The 17189-nt window shown below is 40.7% G+C and overlaps 1 protein-coding gene across 1 annotated transcript; it reads right to left on the bottom strand.

Annotated features, from left to right (window-relative positions):
• Positions 1–114: 114 nt before the first annotated feature.
• On the bottom strand, positions 115–17162 carry nktr (natural killer cell triggering receptor). Its single transcript, XM_085172006.1, is given in 23 exon segments — positions 115–714; positions 953–1054; positions 2959–3018; positions 3221–3304; positions 4001–4163; positions 4166–4226; positions 4228–4385; positions 4388–4535; positions 4538–4633; positions 4635–6172; positions 6175–6698; positions 6783–6931; positions 7123–7210; positions 7332–7499; positions 7683–7902; positions 8626–8771; positions 9416–9445; positions 10260–10347; positions 11697–11741; positions 12242–12349; positions 14668–14742; positions 15288–15366; positions 17034–17162. Coding segments are annotated over 22 exon segments (4179 nt in total). The 5' UTR covers positions 15346–15366; positions 17034–17162; the 3' UTR covers positions 115–644.
• Between the last annotated feature and the right edge of the window lie 27 nt (positions 17163–17189).

Below are 17189 nucleotides of genomic sequence, written 5' to 3'. Positions count from 1 at the left end.
GGTATTTATTAAATGTAAACATTTAGAACTGAATAAAACTACATCTGTGGTACCATACTTTGAGTTTAGTTTGAACATTCATGATACAATAAACTAAAAGCACTGAAAAAAAAGTTATAAAAACAAATTATTCCATTCAGTGATAACTTTAGGAAAACTTTCAAAGCTTAATGCAAAACCTCAAAAACACATGAAGACTGAGACGATTAGACTCTTATACTGTAACAACTTCAGTGTATAAAAGAAGTAGAAAACACAATCCATGAATATAAAATTATTTAATTATTTAGAGTAAATTTGTCATAATATTAGTATTAAGTATAGAGCATATTTCACTTTCAAACTTTCTGTTTGATGGACTGTGTTGGCAGATTTTCAGCCACTTGTTGTGACAGCCCCAAAAAGGAGGCCTTTGTATCAGCTTGTAAAGTGGTTTATAAATTTACATTCATTTCCTCAGTAATTATAATGCCAGCTTGTGCCAGGTGGACATACACAACCATGTTAAACTGACCATCAGACTGGATTTAATTCTTCCTCTTAGAGCTTTAGGAGCTGATCTTTGAATATATGACAGTGTCCAGACTTTGTGGTTCTGATCCTTGTCATCAGGTGTAAACCAGCAGGCTGCCTTAAGGCGCAGCTCAGCTGTACCGACTGCTGCGACTGTGGCTCCTGCGCCTAGAAGAACTGCGACTGGATGAGCCATACGACCTGCAGACAAAAGAAAACGTTTCACCTTTGAGGCACTGCAGAGGTGTTTACAATGCACAGACGTGTGGAGAACATTTAGTGGGGTGTTTTGGCTGCTTTTATCTTAAAGACACCAAAACACATGCGAAAAAACAATGATTTTCAACAGGACAGAAAGATTTGAGAGGGCGAAAAGGTTGAAGTGAGACCGGCCACATCGTTAGTGTCTGTCAGAGTTCACCTGGGAACTCAGTCTTACCGCGAGCGGCGGTCTGAGCTCCTGTAGCTGTCACTTCGCCTGCGCCCTCGTCTCCTGCTCACACTCCGACTCCGACTGGAATAGCTGTCATAGGAGTCTGACCTGCATTAACATCCAGCCAGGTGACAACACAGATATTATTTTGGGAACAGTAACAGAATGACACCGAATTCAGCGATGACATGTAAAGCTTTAAGACCCATTTCTGACATGGTTACAAATACAGCTCAAAAAGTAATTATCAGGGCTTCATAAGCTTAACTTTAACTATTTTTAAGCAGCAAAAAGTGGGTTACTTATCATTTTAAAAGGACATGCAGTCCAAAAATAATAGATATGAGCAAACAAGGACAACATCACTGAGAATTTAAATATTTTAATAGTTGTAATCCGTGAAAAACAAGCTCAACAATGGTATAAGGGAACACAATGTGTCAGGGAATCGGCTGTTAGAATGTACTGTTAGAAAGAGCGGATTGGTGAGTTTCATGTGGTTTCTGATACGTAACAACAGCAGTGGCTCCAGATGTGCTCGGAAAAGTACTGGACTAGTTTGACTATCGTATGGATATATGACGTGTGTTAACATTGAGCACTTGTGGATATTTTAAATTTTGTGTGTAAAATTTTATATTAAGCCATTTACTTCAAGATTTTATGTCCATTACTATAAAATATAATATATTTTTAACTCTGATGATTCTCTTTGACACATTGTATTTTAAAAGGTGACATTTAGTGCCAACAGCAGACTTTTCAGTATTAATTTTACTACCCTGCAAAATAGGGCTGTTCGATATAATGATATATATCGGATGACGATATAAAAACGTCAATCGTTTCATTTTATGCTATCGTTTGTTTCGTGGTGTCACAAAATAAACTGTTTACGCCAATATTTTTTCATCGTTTTGATGGTCACTGTAGTGGCTATATTACTTTCCGAAAGTTCTCTCTTTCTCTTATATTTTATATAACCACACTACGGACGGACAAGTGCCTGTTTTTATGCGTTGTGGTTAGCAACAACGACGGTAACAGCATTGTGTGTCTGCTTGTTTATTTTCCACATAAACCTTTCACAATAAAGCTCAAGATCCTGTTGAGACTTTTCAAAATAAACTGAATCACGTGAAAGAGTATGCAGAATATTTACGGATGAGAAGCAAAAAAGAGCCGTCAGGTGCTAAAAAATAAACCTTAGACTCAAACGTTACAACAGGCTTTTCCCCGCAGCACGCCGTGTAATAAATACTCACAAAGAAAACGGCGGCCGTTACAACTTATGTCTAAAAATATATAGTTTCACGTGTCAGTTAAAACACTCGACTCCAGCATCATGAGGCGCAGCTGGAAACACTTCACGCAAGTCGAGCTGCCCGAGATTCACAGAATTGACAGAAGATTTTGTGATTTATATCGTTATCGGGACGATAGATGTCTTATATCGGGATATGAGATTTTGGTCATATCGCACAGCCCTACTTTAAAACCTTTCAAGCCCTGTTTAAAGACCTTCAGCTCAAAGTTTTGTGTCCATCTTAAGACATATGGATCCTGTTTTTGGTCTAATGTCTGATCATTACAACAATCCCATCAATCTGACTGTACCGAGTTTTGTTTTTCCAGTTTCAAGCAATCATCTTCTCTGGTGCCACATTAAATGTTATTGAAAATACTGATGGATCTGCACATGCTTTTAGGTTTTGAAATATCTATACTATTTATCAAAAGTCTAAACGTTTCTTTGTTTGACCAACAGTCCTGCTGGTAAACCTGCTGCTTAATAAGACGAAGCAGAAAATATTCACAACCTCAGGCGATATTTTGGCCAAATATGAGGGCTGTAAAAAAAAAATCAACTGATCTCTTACAAACTTATACGCATCGTTTCTATGCGTGTTCTCAGTTACAATTATATTGCCATTTTTTAAGCTCAACATACTTCATTGCGTTTCTATGAACAATTCCACATTTCTAAATGTGACTTAAGTGTCATCACACACCTGGATCTTCTCCGGCGAATATATGAGCGGCTTCTGGAATGACTTCTACTGTACGTCCGGCTGACGGGAACAACGGAAAACACCAAAAATCAGAGGTTTAACTTCAACATCATAGGTTAGTAACTGTTAAAACATTGTGGGCACATTTATAAAGACATTTTTGAGTTTTCTTCTTAGGAATCTACACAGAAATCTAAAATGCCAACTACAGAATAATCCCTATCAGATCTTGCACTTTTCCCATGAGTGTTTCATAGTGTACCTGTGACTCCTGTAACTGCGGTACATGGTGCTGCGAGAGCGAGATCGTCCTCTCCCACGTCTCCTCCAACTCCGGCTACGGCTCCTAAAAGAGCAACGATGCTGTAACTTACATCTCACTCACATTCAGGGATGGAAATTGAAAAGAATTTAGCGATTCCATTATCAGCATCACTTATCCATTCGATTCTCTTATCAATTGTTATTGGGTTCTCACTGGATCAGTTTTGAGAGTCAATGCCATTGTTAAACAGCAGTAAAGAAATTACATTCATCTAAATAAATACATGCTGTGGGTCAAATGTTTGTGCATGTTGAGATTTCCCCTCTTTGTTGTGATGAGTGTTAGAGTCGTTACTCAAAAAAGTCATTGTTACACGCAACACTTTTCTTAAAAGTCATGCAGCATGTTACTTAATTACTACTGGGACAAGTAATTAATAATTATACTATACTGTTTGTTATGCTGTTTGCAAAGAACTGAAGTTGTGTTAGCAGCATAATACGGTTGTTTCTGTCCTGGATGCAGTTTTCCACTTTACCATTGATCTCGTACATAACCACGCTCTAGACTAAGTTGGTATTTTCCTCTGTCACGTGAATTAAAGTCAGCTGATTGTAGCGTGAGTGCAAGATTGATCGATAAGCAGCCAGACTAATAATTGGACTACTGGGAATCAGTTTTCTACAAAAAAACGGTTCTTGATTACCATTCCTACTCACATCAAACAATTTATTAGGATTCAAAGGTGGCGTCTGTAAATGCTTTATTCTCACTTACCTGGAGGAATAGCTGGAGCTGCGGGATCTACTCCTGGACCTGCTGTAGGAGTGGGACCACCCCCGGGAGCGTGACCGGTGACTGGAAACAGAGCGGGACTTTCTAGACAAGGACCTGGACGTCTTTGGAGATCGTGTGCGTGACGTTCCTTTGCATTTCCCACAGAGGGGGATCTCTCTTCACTGGAGCTCTCCTGGTTTCTCGGCCTCTGGTTGAGCCGCGCGGATCTTACGGACCTCATCGAACAGAGATCCCGGTCGGACCCGGCTTTTGCTTTTTATCTCCATTCTCACTCCCTGCATGTTGCCGGTCTGGTTCTCTTGAGCCTGGACATTTTTCACAGTGACAGGGGGAGCATTCACAGTCTGTACAGCTGACGTTCCTTCAGTGGCCTCCATTTTAAATTGATTACAGTGGCAGCAGGCTTGCCAGCGGTTCCTTTGTCTTGCGATCCGCCAGCTGTTGTTGTGGAACTAACAGCAGGCTGTGCTTTGCTATGAGATAAAGCAGTGTCATTGTTTTCCATCTTCAAAAGAAATTTGAGGTAGATTTTAGGGTCATTTTAGGAAACGGCTGTTGTGAGGATGGACATGGGACTGAAGGTTCAACAATTTCAGCATCATGCTCCGGAGTAACAAATGTCCATGTCATCTAATGTCTCCGGCTCCTGGACACTTGGCCAGTGAGAATCGCCGGCGCTATTCCTGTTGGATGACTCTAGATGAGGTTCAGTGTGTTTTGCATTTTTGTTGATACCTTCTTTTGTCCTCTGTTGCCCCCTTTCTTCTTCTTTAGTAAGATTACAGCTTGCAGTTTGGTCCTTTGCATTGAGGTTATTAACGTCAGCACTTTTTTTAACAACTCTTCCAGGACTATGTCTTTCCCTTTTGGATTCGTCTTCTTCTTCCTCCTCTTCAAACTCTAAAGGTGGTTGCCAGTGAAAAGTCTCTTTCAGCTTCTGATGTTTTCGCTTAGTTTTCTTGGCCTTGTCCTTACTGTGGTGGGAACCGCCTTTATTCTCACTTCTCCTCTTATGTTTATGCTTACGTTTAGCTTTCTTCTTGCTCTTGTGCTTCTCTGGCTCTGCTGCTTTCTCTGGGCTTTCCTCTGACTGACCAGAAGCTGCCAGAGCATTCCCTCCATCAGATGTTTTTCTGGAAATCTCATAATCCGATTCTGAACTAGCTTCCCCTTCCTCTTTTTCAGAAATAGCTAATGTCCTGGCTGTTAAATTTTCAGAGTCACTTTCTGAATTCCATCCAGAGATAGAAGATAACTTCTTTTCCAGAGACTCGGCATACTGAGCCACCCTTATCTGCATTTTCAATGGGATAGCGCTGTTGCTCTGGCTCACCTTATCACTGTCACTGTCCCATTCAGACCTGTTATTAAAAGTCTCTGCTGGCACTGAACTGCAATGCTTCGTCTCCAGATCCTCTGAGCTTCCCTTGTCTTTTATTTTCTCCACAGAGCCAATGACACCAGTGCTGCGCTCACTGTCTGTCCTGTTCTCCGATCCTGAGTGACCATCTTGACTAAGGCTTACTGAAATTAACTTATCCAAATTCTTTACTCTGCTCAGAGAACTGTAGTACTCCTTCCACTCCTTGTCTAGTGACTCCTTCTTTGCGTTACTTGTTTTTGGGGACTTTTCAGACTCTGATCTGCTGTAGGACGATGACCTGCTCTTGTGCCGGTGAGCGGACCTGGACCTGGACCTGGACCTACTGTAACTCCGACTCCGTGAGCGACTATAAGAACGGCTGTAAGATTTACTCCTGGATGAGCTGCTGCGTGAGCGCCGTGAAGGTTTTTGTGCTGTGTTGTCTTCAGAGTCACCTGGCAGAGACTTTGGCGTAGCTGAAGTCTGAGCTTTATCTGCTGCGCCATCGACTGCTTGCCCAGTGGAGGAAATGTTGCTGGGAGCTACTTTAGCTTTAATTTCCTGAATATGGATGTAGGAGGGTTTCCATGGTTTCTGACCCGGTTTCCAGCGAGAGGGAGGTGGACTGTCGCTCAATGGGATCACAGGGACACTTTCAGGAGCCGGGACAGCTGGCAGTCTGGGGACAGGTGCGACTTTGCTCTCTTGAAGCTTCTCACTCACAGGGATCATGGCGTCTGGTTTGCTTGTTTTTTTCTTTCTCGGAGATCTGGAAAAACTCCTTTTCTGGGTGGCGTCAAAGATCTCGATCTGGATCTGTACCTTGATTTAGACCGGGAGTGAGAATGGGACCAAGACCTAGATCTAGAGAAAGATCGCCCTCTAGATCCAGACCGGCTTCTAGATCTTGAGTAAGACAGGGACCTTCCTTGAGATCTGGATCGACTGGATGTGTATGACTTAGAGTAGGATCGGGAATCTCCGTATGACCCCGAGGATCGGCGTCTCCTTCTGTTTGATGAGTGGTGTTGACTCGAAGAAGAACGAGTTAGCGAACGAGATTTCCTGAACCCTTTCTCTGAAGACACAGACCTTTCTCCATCTGACTGGTTTTGATGTTTGCTCTTGGAACTCTTCTTCTTGTTATGTTTCCGCTTTTTGGCCTTTTTCTTGTGTTTAGATTTCTTCTTCGCCTTCTTCTGTTGGCAGCGCTGGCTGGACCTCTCCGAGCTGCGGTCTGAGGAGTGCTCTGCAGACTGGGACCACGCAGAGTCGCTTCTGTTGTCCCATCTGCTTGAGGAATGGTCATTCAATCTGTTAAGCCAAAAGACGCATGAAAGCAAATAGAAAACTAGAAAACTAGTGTTTAAAGTGAGGAAGGAAAACACTTGGTCATACTTGTCTCCTTTGCTCCACCGCTCGATGCTTGGGGGTTGATAAATTTTGGTTCTCTTCATTTCTTCTTTCCAGTGCGGCGGAGTTTCACTGCTTCCACGCTCCTCTACAGATGCAGAGCGTGATTTAGACCTCGTAGGAGTGTGATACCGCTGCGAAAGACAAAAAAAGTAAAAACTGTGCATTTGCAAACAATTCATTAAAACTAATTCTGCATAAGAGTTAGACTAGATAAACAGGTTTTACAAAATTCACTCCTGTGACTCAAAAAGAAATCCAAAAATTTGAATAATTGCATATACATTATGTTAGCAATCTCTGATCTTAGTTGAGGTGAGCTTACTATCGTTCCCCTGCCTCTGATCTTCCGTCCAGACTTGGACACAGCTGGTTTCGGGTCAGCTGGAAGAGTTGCTTCTTCTTTTTCATCTCTGAAAATTAATTTGAAATTGAAATCAAATTGCAGCACTTGCTGTGTTTACTTAGATTAGTGTTTTGGTTGCTCATTAAAAAAAAAAAAAGTATATAAATGAAGAACAACTTTGAACTGACATTTCTGCTTTATCTTCCTGAGATGGCATGTCCCGTCGCAGCAGGAAGCGGTTTTCTGGCACAGGTGGTATTTCCTCTGGCCGAACAACGGGCTTCTCTCTCTTCCCACCCAGCTCCCTCTCTTCTTCCACCTCGTTCTCTCCCTCCCGTAGCTCTCTTCCCACAGGGCTGTGACAGCAGTTATATTTTTATTAAGAAAACAACAAAAAGCTCCTACAGATGTCAGTACTGAAGTCTATACAGTCAATTGGTGAAAACTGACAACACACAAGATATGTGTAAGTATTTATTAAAGAACGTTATAATGTGATCATGAACAAGAACTTGCACAATAAAATAAATAAAAATCACCTTTGCTTGGAAGGCAGACTATCTGCATCTTTGTCCTTCCTTGACAGTCTCCTTTTCTTTTTAGGCCGTTTACTTTTCGAATGTCTCTTTTGCTTGTAACGCCTGTGCTTTTTATCAAGTTCACTTTCAGACTCCACTGAGGAGAACTGGGAGAACGAGTCATGGGAGCTCAGGGACGAGTCAGCAGAATGGGAAGTTCTTTTCCGCTTGCCTTCTAGCACTGCAGGAAGAAATACAACAGAACGTGTGGAAATAAATTAAAATGTGCTAATTCTGAAGAATACTTGACTCGTATAGTTAGTAAAAGAAGAGAGAAAGCTCAGACGCCAGGAGTCATTTTCATGATGGTACAAGTACAAGAAAAGCTTTGTCTGTTCTTTCCTGGTATGTTCAAGGCAATGAAAGCAGCCCTGGCAGAGTCAGGTGGGCTGAAGCCAACTGAACTCCACAGAGATCACCTCGCTGATCCTCATTAAACAGAAGATCCAGTTACACGCCCTGTGTTAATGCCAGTGGCGGGGGGAGACGCTGGCATCCAAACGCTAACAAAATGAACACCAGCATGAAATATGAGCCAGTTATAATCACAGGCAACACACGTTATCCCTCACGGGAAACAAAAACAAATGAGCATAAAATGTGTAACTTTCACTACAGATATTCTATTAAAGCTTTTGTATTATAACAAAACTTACAGTCACACTACACTGGCTGAGTGGCAACACATCTAATCTAAACAAACCCAAAGATTTCATACAGTGGGTCTGTATTCTAAGGGTATTGTCTAATAGTATCTTCTCAAAGAAAAAAAAATTGGATACAATTCTCCAAAAACTACAGTACCCAGGATGCACGGGACCTTTTCATCAGATTTACTTATCAAAAATAACTGAATAAATACAACAAAGCTAATCCTAACAATTAAGAAGGTTACTGAACGTACCATCGTTTGCAGACTTGGTGATCAGCTGACCACAGTCGATCACTCTCACGTCAGCGTACGGTCTGCTGGCAGAATCAGTCTTCAGCCCCTCAATCTTCTTTATCACTTCAAATCCAGAGATGACCAGACCAAAGACGACGTGGACTCTGCATAGACGCAAGACAGACTTGAAACTAAAAGCAACATTAAATGTACTATTATGTTAGTTTTAAGTCCTGGAGAGCATTTAGGTTTTGCCTCAATCAACTTCCTATGACAGAATATCCTACATTAGCACAGTACATTGAGCTAAAGTTTGAAAACTACCAAAAGGGTTCTAATCTATTAAAATCCCACTCACACAGGCCTGCGTAACAGCTAGCAACTGCAAGTGGTTGCTGGAGGTTGCTTCCTGATGCTCGGTAAAATTGTCCATTTACGTTGTTTGCACAGCGTCTTCCATGGAAACTACGAGTGACCGAGGCAATCTGCTAAAGACCAAAGGAACCACCAGGAGGTTTTTTGGTGAACCAACCTATTTGCAACCCATTTCACTTAGTGATAGCCAGCAAATATTCAGCAACCGGTCAAGGAATACACATCTTTCCTTAGCAACAGGTGCTTGCTGAGTGATTGCCAGCCTGTGTGACTAATGCCAAACATGCTATAATCAGTTTAGTAACATAGAAACCTAACGATAGTTGTTGGGATTTTTTTTTTCACAAAAAGTTTCATATCAATACACTGAAAGTCTCATTTTCAGATTTCTATATAGAATTACAATGTGAAATAATATATCAGATGTACCTACCCATCAAGATGAGGTGCCATCTTAGTTGTGCTGATTATGGATAATCCAGCAGTAAGTGAGGTGGGGAGTCAACCAAAGGTGGAAGCCGGGCCATGAAAGTGGGAAAAAAGAGAAAAGAATGACAATAAACAAATACCTCAATCAAAGCGGGGATGCTACTGTACCACAGGGAAAATCTCAAAAGGAATTGTGCAACAAACCTTTCTTTAATGACATCTGATTGCAACTCAATTATGAAAACACTCAACAGCAGAGTGTGGTAAATTACATTATCATTTTTTCCTGTTATAAAAATCAATTTGTACAAAGACTACATATCTACATTTCCTCCTTCGAGAATTTGTAATCATGGAGGAAAATGTCAATCGTATGTTCAGAACCTGCTTTTGTGACAACGGAAGCCAAAATAACATTTTGAGTCACCTCAAGCCATTTGTCAAATATTTAAGCAAGTCCAACAATTGCAAAGACAAACTACTCAATGATAAATACAGTCAGGAGAGAGAGAAACACAGCCTTTGAGACACATTACCTTGGAAGAGCAGGATGCTAGAGTTTCTGTAAATTTTACACAAAAACGGCAAGAGAAAAAATGTAACAATTGTAGGTGAAAAAGAATGAATCCAATGTTTCTCTGCACTTTGAAACTAACTGCACACAGAAGAAGGGACTGCTGATGGTCACACTTAATGACAAATTCTACTCTAAAATCTCAAAACAGGAAAAAAAAAAAAAGGGATAGAAAGCAAAAACTAATAAGAAACTTACTTAAGAATGACAGTAAAATAGTGGTGGTTGGGGGGTAAGTTTTTAAAAGCAATGTTTTAATTTAAAAGTTACTCACATAAAAAACTGTGAGCCGTTGGTGTCCTTCCCACGATTGGCCATCGACAGCAGGAAGGCTCTGTCGTGTTTGAGAGTGAAGTTCTCATCTGTCGGGGGCAGATGCAGAGAATGCAAGTGTTAATAAAAATAATCATTTAAAAAAAACAAAAAGGTTTATTAATTCATTAAAGCTTTTCGCTGTCTCACCAACCTATCCTTCCATAAAGTCAGCTCTAACAAAAAGTTTCTGTCGGGCCAAATATTACTGCAGTCTTTTTATAAAGTACCAAACCAGTAATGACTTTCAACAACTTGCACTTTTCAGATGAAAAGGTACAACACTGGTTTCTGTTCACATCATAGCTACAAGCAGATCTGCTTGCTGATGTGTGCAATATGTTACGTGCATTTCTCAAAGTCAACCTTACATCACAGTCTTCAAGTCAGAGCTGCATTCTGATATATTCGAAGGTTAATCCGCTGTAGGAGTTCCAGAAAACACACTCAGTCTAATTTATAAAAGGAACCATTATCTTTTGCTTGCACAGCTACCAGGAATGAACTTTGCAAGTTGTGTTTAGAAGTCTGGTTTACATATTGCTCTGGAGTTCACCCGCGGGTTTAGCAGGGTGACATAAGCTTTGTTTCTAAAGGTTAGAGAAAAATGTCCAAACCACTGATTTAGGAGATTCTCAACGAGGGTCTGGTCCATCTCAAAAGTAAGCACCATCACTGACAGTGCTTACTTTGAGGGCCCTGCTTAGAAAAAGCAGTTACGGCTGTAACAGTAACATAAGGCGGTACGACGCTGTTGGATCACTTTAAGTTTCAAGGGGTTTTTCAAAGCTGGAGATTAATGAGTGCTTTGCAAAAACAAAATAGTCCCCGTAATGTACAGTTTTAACAAAGAGATGATATAAAAGTGGAATATCTTCTTACTAATGAGCAAAACCACCCGTCTGGTTCTGGCTCCATGTCCTGCTAGTTCCACCTATTTTACATAAAAACCCTAATCTGTGCGGGGGGGACCTTTCAGTACAAATGTGAATCTGTGACGCTGCGAGCATTTGCACTGCTTTCACTGACTGAGGAAGGTGGTGGGGACGATGTTGGCATGGTGTTACGGAGCTGTGTACATCTCTTACCTTTTCATTATGCAAAAGACCACTCTATAAATAAGAGAATATGTTGAAAATTTTAGGCAGGAAGATTGTAGCTTTCAGTAAAGAGAATGCCTACTCTCCATGTTGATTTGATAAAGCCTACTGCTGTTACTACATAGAAGAACTACACAATGGAAAAGTGAAGGTCAGCGCAGTCAAACATAGGACAATTCGCACACAAAAACCCATTAACCATCTATGCAACTTTATATGCATGCTTTGTTTTTGTTTTTTTTTAGTACAGATATGCATCACTATTATTAGATTATTAGATAACTTGATATTCCAAATACCTTCAAAGTAGCCTCCATATATGGATTCCCCTCCTCTTCCATTTCCTGCAAAGATTAATAAAGTCAAATAAATTCACAGCAGCTTCTTTATATTGCAGCAGTGTAATTGTGTGTAGCCGCTGAAAAAGATGCTGCCTCATCAGCAAAGGCATCAGTGATTCATGTTTATTGGGCTCATTTTTGAAGTGCCATGTTCACGAAACTGTAGTCTCCTGGATTCCTGCCATGAACACCCACAACAAAGCCGCGGAGCATGTTTACGGTATGTTGGCACTTTGATGAGATTAACAGCTTTGATCAGTTTTTATCCATTTTAATTTGGCCTGTAATTAATGTTATTATTGAAAAACATTTCCCACCTGGAGAGCATTTAATCCATCTTTAAAACAACCCAAACGAGAGGTTTTTTCGCCCCGCTCACATAAGCTGTGTTACGCTCTGTTGGCTTTCATTAGATTTTGGACTGAAACGAACAAACTAGCAAATTAGAAAAAGGTGGAGCACTGTGAACACGTTCTTAGGTAAACAGGGGATTATAACATTACCTTCAGTAAAGTCGCCTCCCTGAATCATAAAGTTTTTTACAACTCGGTGAAACGTGGAGCCTTTGTAGCACAGCTTTTTCCTTGTGACTTTCCCAGTTCCCCTTTCACCTGCAATGACATGCATGTTAACTGAGCTCTCGCCAAAAAACAAAAACACTCAACCTGCTAATACACAAAGTGCTTCTGTGTTTACTAGATGGGTTTAAGAAACAAAGGCTTTTAATATTGCCACAAAGGAATGAAAACCACATTTGGGTGGTGGCTTTCAGTAAGCTATATGCCTTTAGTCTGGCATCCTGCTGGTACTCCCTTGGAGGACTGCCAAATTCATTAATAAATCTTCCACTGGACCAATACTAACCGGGGACACAATACTGGCCCAAAGCTATTACCCTCCAGAGTCCCCTTACTCCTGGGGTGAAATGACGTGAAGGCAGGATTTAATTAGATGTGGTGATGTGTTGAAGGTGGCTTTCAGCAGAAAGAGGCTGTGTGTCCTATTGAAAAGCTAAGCTAAGGGTTTAGTATTTTACTTCTTTGGCTTCGGCACTGTTCCAGGGGTTTGGTTTCCTTTGGAGTGAGCTGATCCAATTCTAAAAGGACACATTAGAAACTTTGAGAAAGTCAGCAAACTGCACCAGCTGAATGCGGGTGTGTATTACTGCTTCACTGGTGTGCTGTCTGTGCATGTGTTGGTTCAGGAACAGACTAACGAGCCTTTTCCCATGTCTGCCTTTGCTGCCATCGCATTCCCGTTGGCCAGGTAGGGTGAAAAATGAGACGGGGGGATTGCTCGGCAATGTGTCTGCAGATTTATGACTTTCTCTAGGCAAACCACTGCCTCTACAGTACACTACACTGCTCTGTGGGATGAAATATCTAGGGAAACAGAGCAGCCACAACATAAGTCATAAAATGGTATATGTTTTTTATTACGTTATTGTCATTTTATTTCACTTATTTAATAACGTTCTCATTGCTATTGTATTGCAGTGCTTGGATAAACCTTGTTAAGTTGCACTTCTGTGAGGCCAAACAGATGAGGTTGACAACATCTGTGATGCAGCACATCACAGGACGTTATCTCTCAAAATTCTGTCAGAAAATTTTATTTTATTGAACAGTTTCTGATGCTTAAACTTCAGCAAACCTCTCGACTGTGAGAGAAAACCTCTTCTCTAAAGCTGTGACCCAATCAGTCAGCGAGGGAAATTTGCCCCTTTAACACTTTATTTATGGTCATTTGTACAAGCAGACGAGCCTTTGGAAAGAGGTTTAAACCACTGCAAATATGTTTCTGTAAATTCCTTCAAAGTTCAACAGGAAGTGAAGCACAAAACCCCACCCCCCAAAAATCCATCACAGATGAAAAGATACAGCGTGAAAACTACGGACTGGTGTGGTGCAGTAAATGAGTTTTGTTGTTTTTAACTTTGTGTTCCCCTCACTTCAGCTTTTAGTTACAATGATCCCGGTATAACCCCTACGTTAGTCGCTTTGCACACTGATGTTATCACTGTCACAGAGCCACTTCTGTTTATGCTCACTGTTAAAGCGCAGGTAGCGTGTGCAGTATTCTCCTGAAGGTTATGTGTCGCCACGTCAGCGCTGATAAAGGAAAGAAGTCAAAACTGGAAGCAAAGACATTGCCGTGTGTGTTTATTCAAGAAAGTCTAATCTTTTCAAACTGCCGTAGCTTCCCTCCATGTGTAGTGTGTCAATCTATGAGCTTGTGTATGGATATATCATTAAAACTGCAATTAAAAACTGACTATCATACACTTCATACGTGTCTTCAACTCAGAGTTGCAGAAATGAAACTAAATGAAACTAAAACACTGTGCAATCTGCCATGAATGGCAATGGCAATAGTGCCATCACTATTCTCTGCAGCTTTGGAGTACCCCAGAGATTTTTGACACTGCCCCTATCTGACAATGGAAAATCTGTGCAGGTGGATCAACGGACTACCAACGATTGCCGACGCACTACTACCGCTGGACAATAATTCCCACATCAGCGATCCTGCCGACTCTTCAGTCTTTAGCCTGTGGTGATAATGCTGTGCAGACTTTGATCGATAAACAACCTTTTGTCAACAAAGTGGATTATTTATTTGGCGATTTATAAACCTGCTACAATTCACTATTTACCTGCATCGTTATGAAACCACTGGGGACAATTTGACATTTGATAAAAATGAATTTAAAAAAGAAAAGAAAGCTACATAAATGAAATCTGTTTTTCCATGTTAATCAAGTAGTTTTGAAATTTTAGAGTAAAAGTAGTGAAAATCTTGCAATTTAGTCTGGTTTTTGCCATGTTGAATCACATTTTTAAGCAGAATTACTCAAATATGCGATTAACAAAATGCTGTAAAATCATGACATTTGACTGGAAGATATCTCTGAATGAGGATTACTCACCAGTGCACAAACAGAGGAAGTTTTTGCTGGTCTTGGGACAAATATCCGAAAAAAGCTGAAAGACTATACGCCCAACTACAAGACACATAAGGGGGAAAGAAGAGTCACTAAAAGTATCATCTTTAAACAAAGTCAAAATAAATCACATATGAACAACAACAACATGTAAACAACCGAAAACAATCTTTAATAGTTCACAGCTACATTTTCTATTACAAGCTACAAGTTTCTATTACAGAAACTGTAGCTAATGGCAAGTCTGATACTATGTGAGGGACAGCTGTGGAAGAAGAGCATCAGCTACATCTTTCAGGATAAAGTCACTAAAACAGTCTGGTCAATATTTCCATTCTCAGCAGCTATCAGGGGTTATATAGAAATATAAGCTCTCAGCACAGATACAGCTGACGCTAAACCAGTCTACCAAGTTTATTCACCACTGAGTGAGCCACTTTCATTTTGTAAATGAATATCAATGAAAATTTAACACCAAAAACAAAATCTATACATAACATTAATTTAAAAATCCTTTTTTTACATATCAGTTCAAAGTATGGAAGTTAAGGTAGGCTCTAACTAACTATTCCCTCCACCTGTAAATTGATAAGGATTTCCCTTACTTGGCTCCCGGTTGAGCTCCACATCAAAATAACACTGAGGGCGGTCTTTCACCCCCATTGTGATCAAAGTCCAGATGACCTAAAATGCAAAAACAAAAGAAGCTAAGCATAAAAAAACAATGCTGCTGCCCCCCCCCCCCCCCTTTTTTTATACGTATGTTTAAGCCAACAGAGCCACAGCACATTGGAAAGAGGCTGTATACAACGGAGAGACTAAATGACAGCAAAGGAGGAAGAAACAGAAAGGGGAGGAGAGAGCAATGGTGGGGAGAGGGAGAGACAGAGAGAAGTCTGTGGGGAAATACAGAGACTATGCAAATCCGAGCAGAGTGCACCACAGACTCCTTACTGTATATTTTTTGCTCTGTGACAAACACTGAAATGTCACCACTCCGGCTGAGCCTGCTTTGTAACATTAACAATAACCTGGAAGTGTATCTACAGCTTTTAGTTTGAGCATGTTTGATTTATATATGGACAAGCACCCAGCAGGCAATTAAAGCAGGCACCATCAATAGATCCCAATGTTTACCTTCATCATGTGACAAAATATATATATATATCTATACATTAAAAAAAAAATCTCCTCAAACCATGCACCAACTTGTTTAATGTCCGTGCTTTACTGCTGAGCCATGAGTTGGAAAACCACAATGTTTTAGTGCAGTTTTAATCACAGCTACAGTACAAGGAAATGTTTGGTCTATCTGGAATTTGTGTGGGTGAGCAGACTGAAATGCCAAAGAGCTTTACGAGTAATTAAAGTGCAACACAGTACGGAAGAGGAAAAAAAAAAAGAAATCACAACAACTTCTCAGCAATGTGCATTCATCAAATTCTCTTCTTTTCATGTCCATGGTATGTGCTCAATATTTCTTCTCTTTTCTTTCTTTTTCTTTTTTTAACTGTACAGAGATGTGAGTGAACATGAGCTGCAGTGTTTTGTGTTATTAGCTCTAGTTTAACTTTAGCTTTCCCCCAGAACACAAGAAGAGAAGTGAGCTTGGTGTTAAGTTGGAGTGTTTTCTGGCATTACTGCACAGGAGGAAGTATATCAAGGTGTCAAGATGATAATACTGAATCTATACATAGCCGCCTAAGGGGCCTGTCTTTTCAGATAAGCAGAGCTGCACTGCATTTCCAGCAGAACTCGTGTCATATTACTAGCCTTGACTATGTTTGGTTAACGAGGAATGGCATCTGCATGAACAGTTAGTTCGTGGCTGCTACGAATAGCAAACAATAACCAACTTCAGGAGAAGTCCCTCCTCCACTGAGCTCTTTAGATATTTACCTTGCATGTCATGCAGACTACAGTAACCACTAAAGCGGACATCTCCCCCCCCCCCCAAAAAAAACCCCCCAAAACAAAACACAAAACCCTAAAACAATGCTGTAAACCCAGAAACCGAGAATGTCCATTTGCATTTCTTGTATAACGTTAGCAGCCAGCACGGCACACCTTGTAGCTCAGGTTTATCTGAAAACGACCTAAGGTTACTGAGGGTTTAAGCCATGCTGCGAGTATTAAAACGGTTTGAAATCTCCCCAGGCTACAACGAGAACACTGTTCACACAAATGTTAGGCGCTTTTCCAAAGCGGCGGAACTAACAGCTAGGAGCTGGCTAAAGTTAGCTAAGCAGCTTACGTAAAAAAAATCACTCGTTTGCAGAGACTGTTAGCATTTATTTCAACGCTGAAAATCCTACCAAATGTTATTAAAAGCTTTGATTTATGTAACTTACCTCTGTACAGTAGCTAGCCAAGAATCAGCCAGTCACTGACGGTCGCCACTTAGCATTTGAGTTCCCTTTTTTGAGTGACGAGTGCTGGTTAGAAAGCCGACTGGTGGGTGGGCGGTTTAGTAGTTTTGTCCCTTTCGGCTTGCTGTAGAAGATTTG

Source organism: Neolamprologus multifasciatus, chromosome 9 (assembly GCF_963576455.1).
Source record: "Neolamprologus multifasciatus chromosome 9, fNeoMul1.2, whole genome shotgun sequence".
In the NCBI taxonomy this organism is placed as follows: Eukaryota; Metazoa; Chordata; class Actinopteri; order Cichliformes; family Cichlidae; genus Neolamprologus; species Neolamprologus multifasciatus.
The sequence above is the reverse complement of the archived record's forward strand: the minus strand, read 5'-3'. Positions and strand labels throughout refer to the sequence as shown.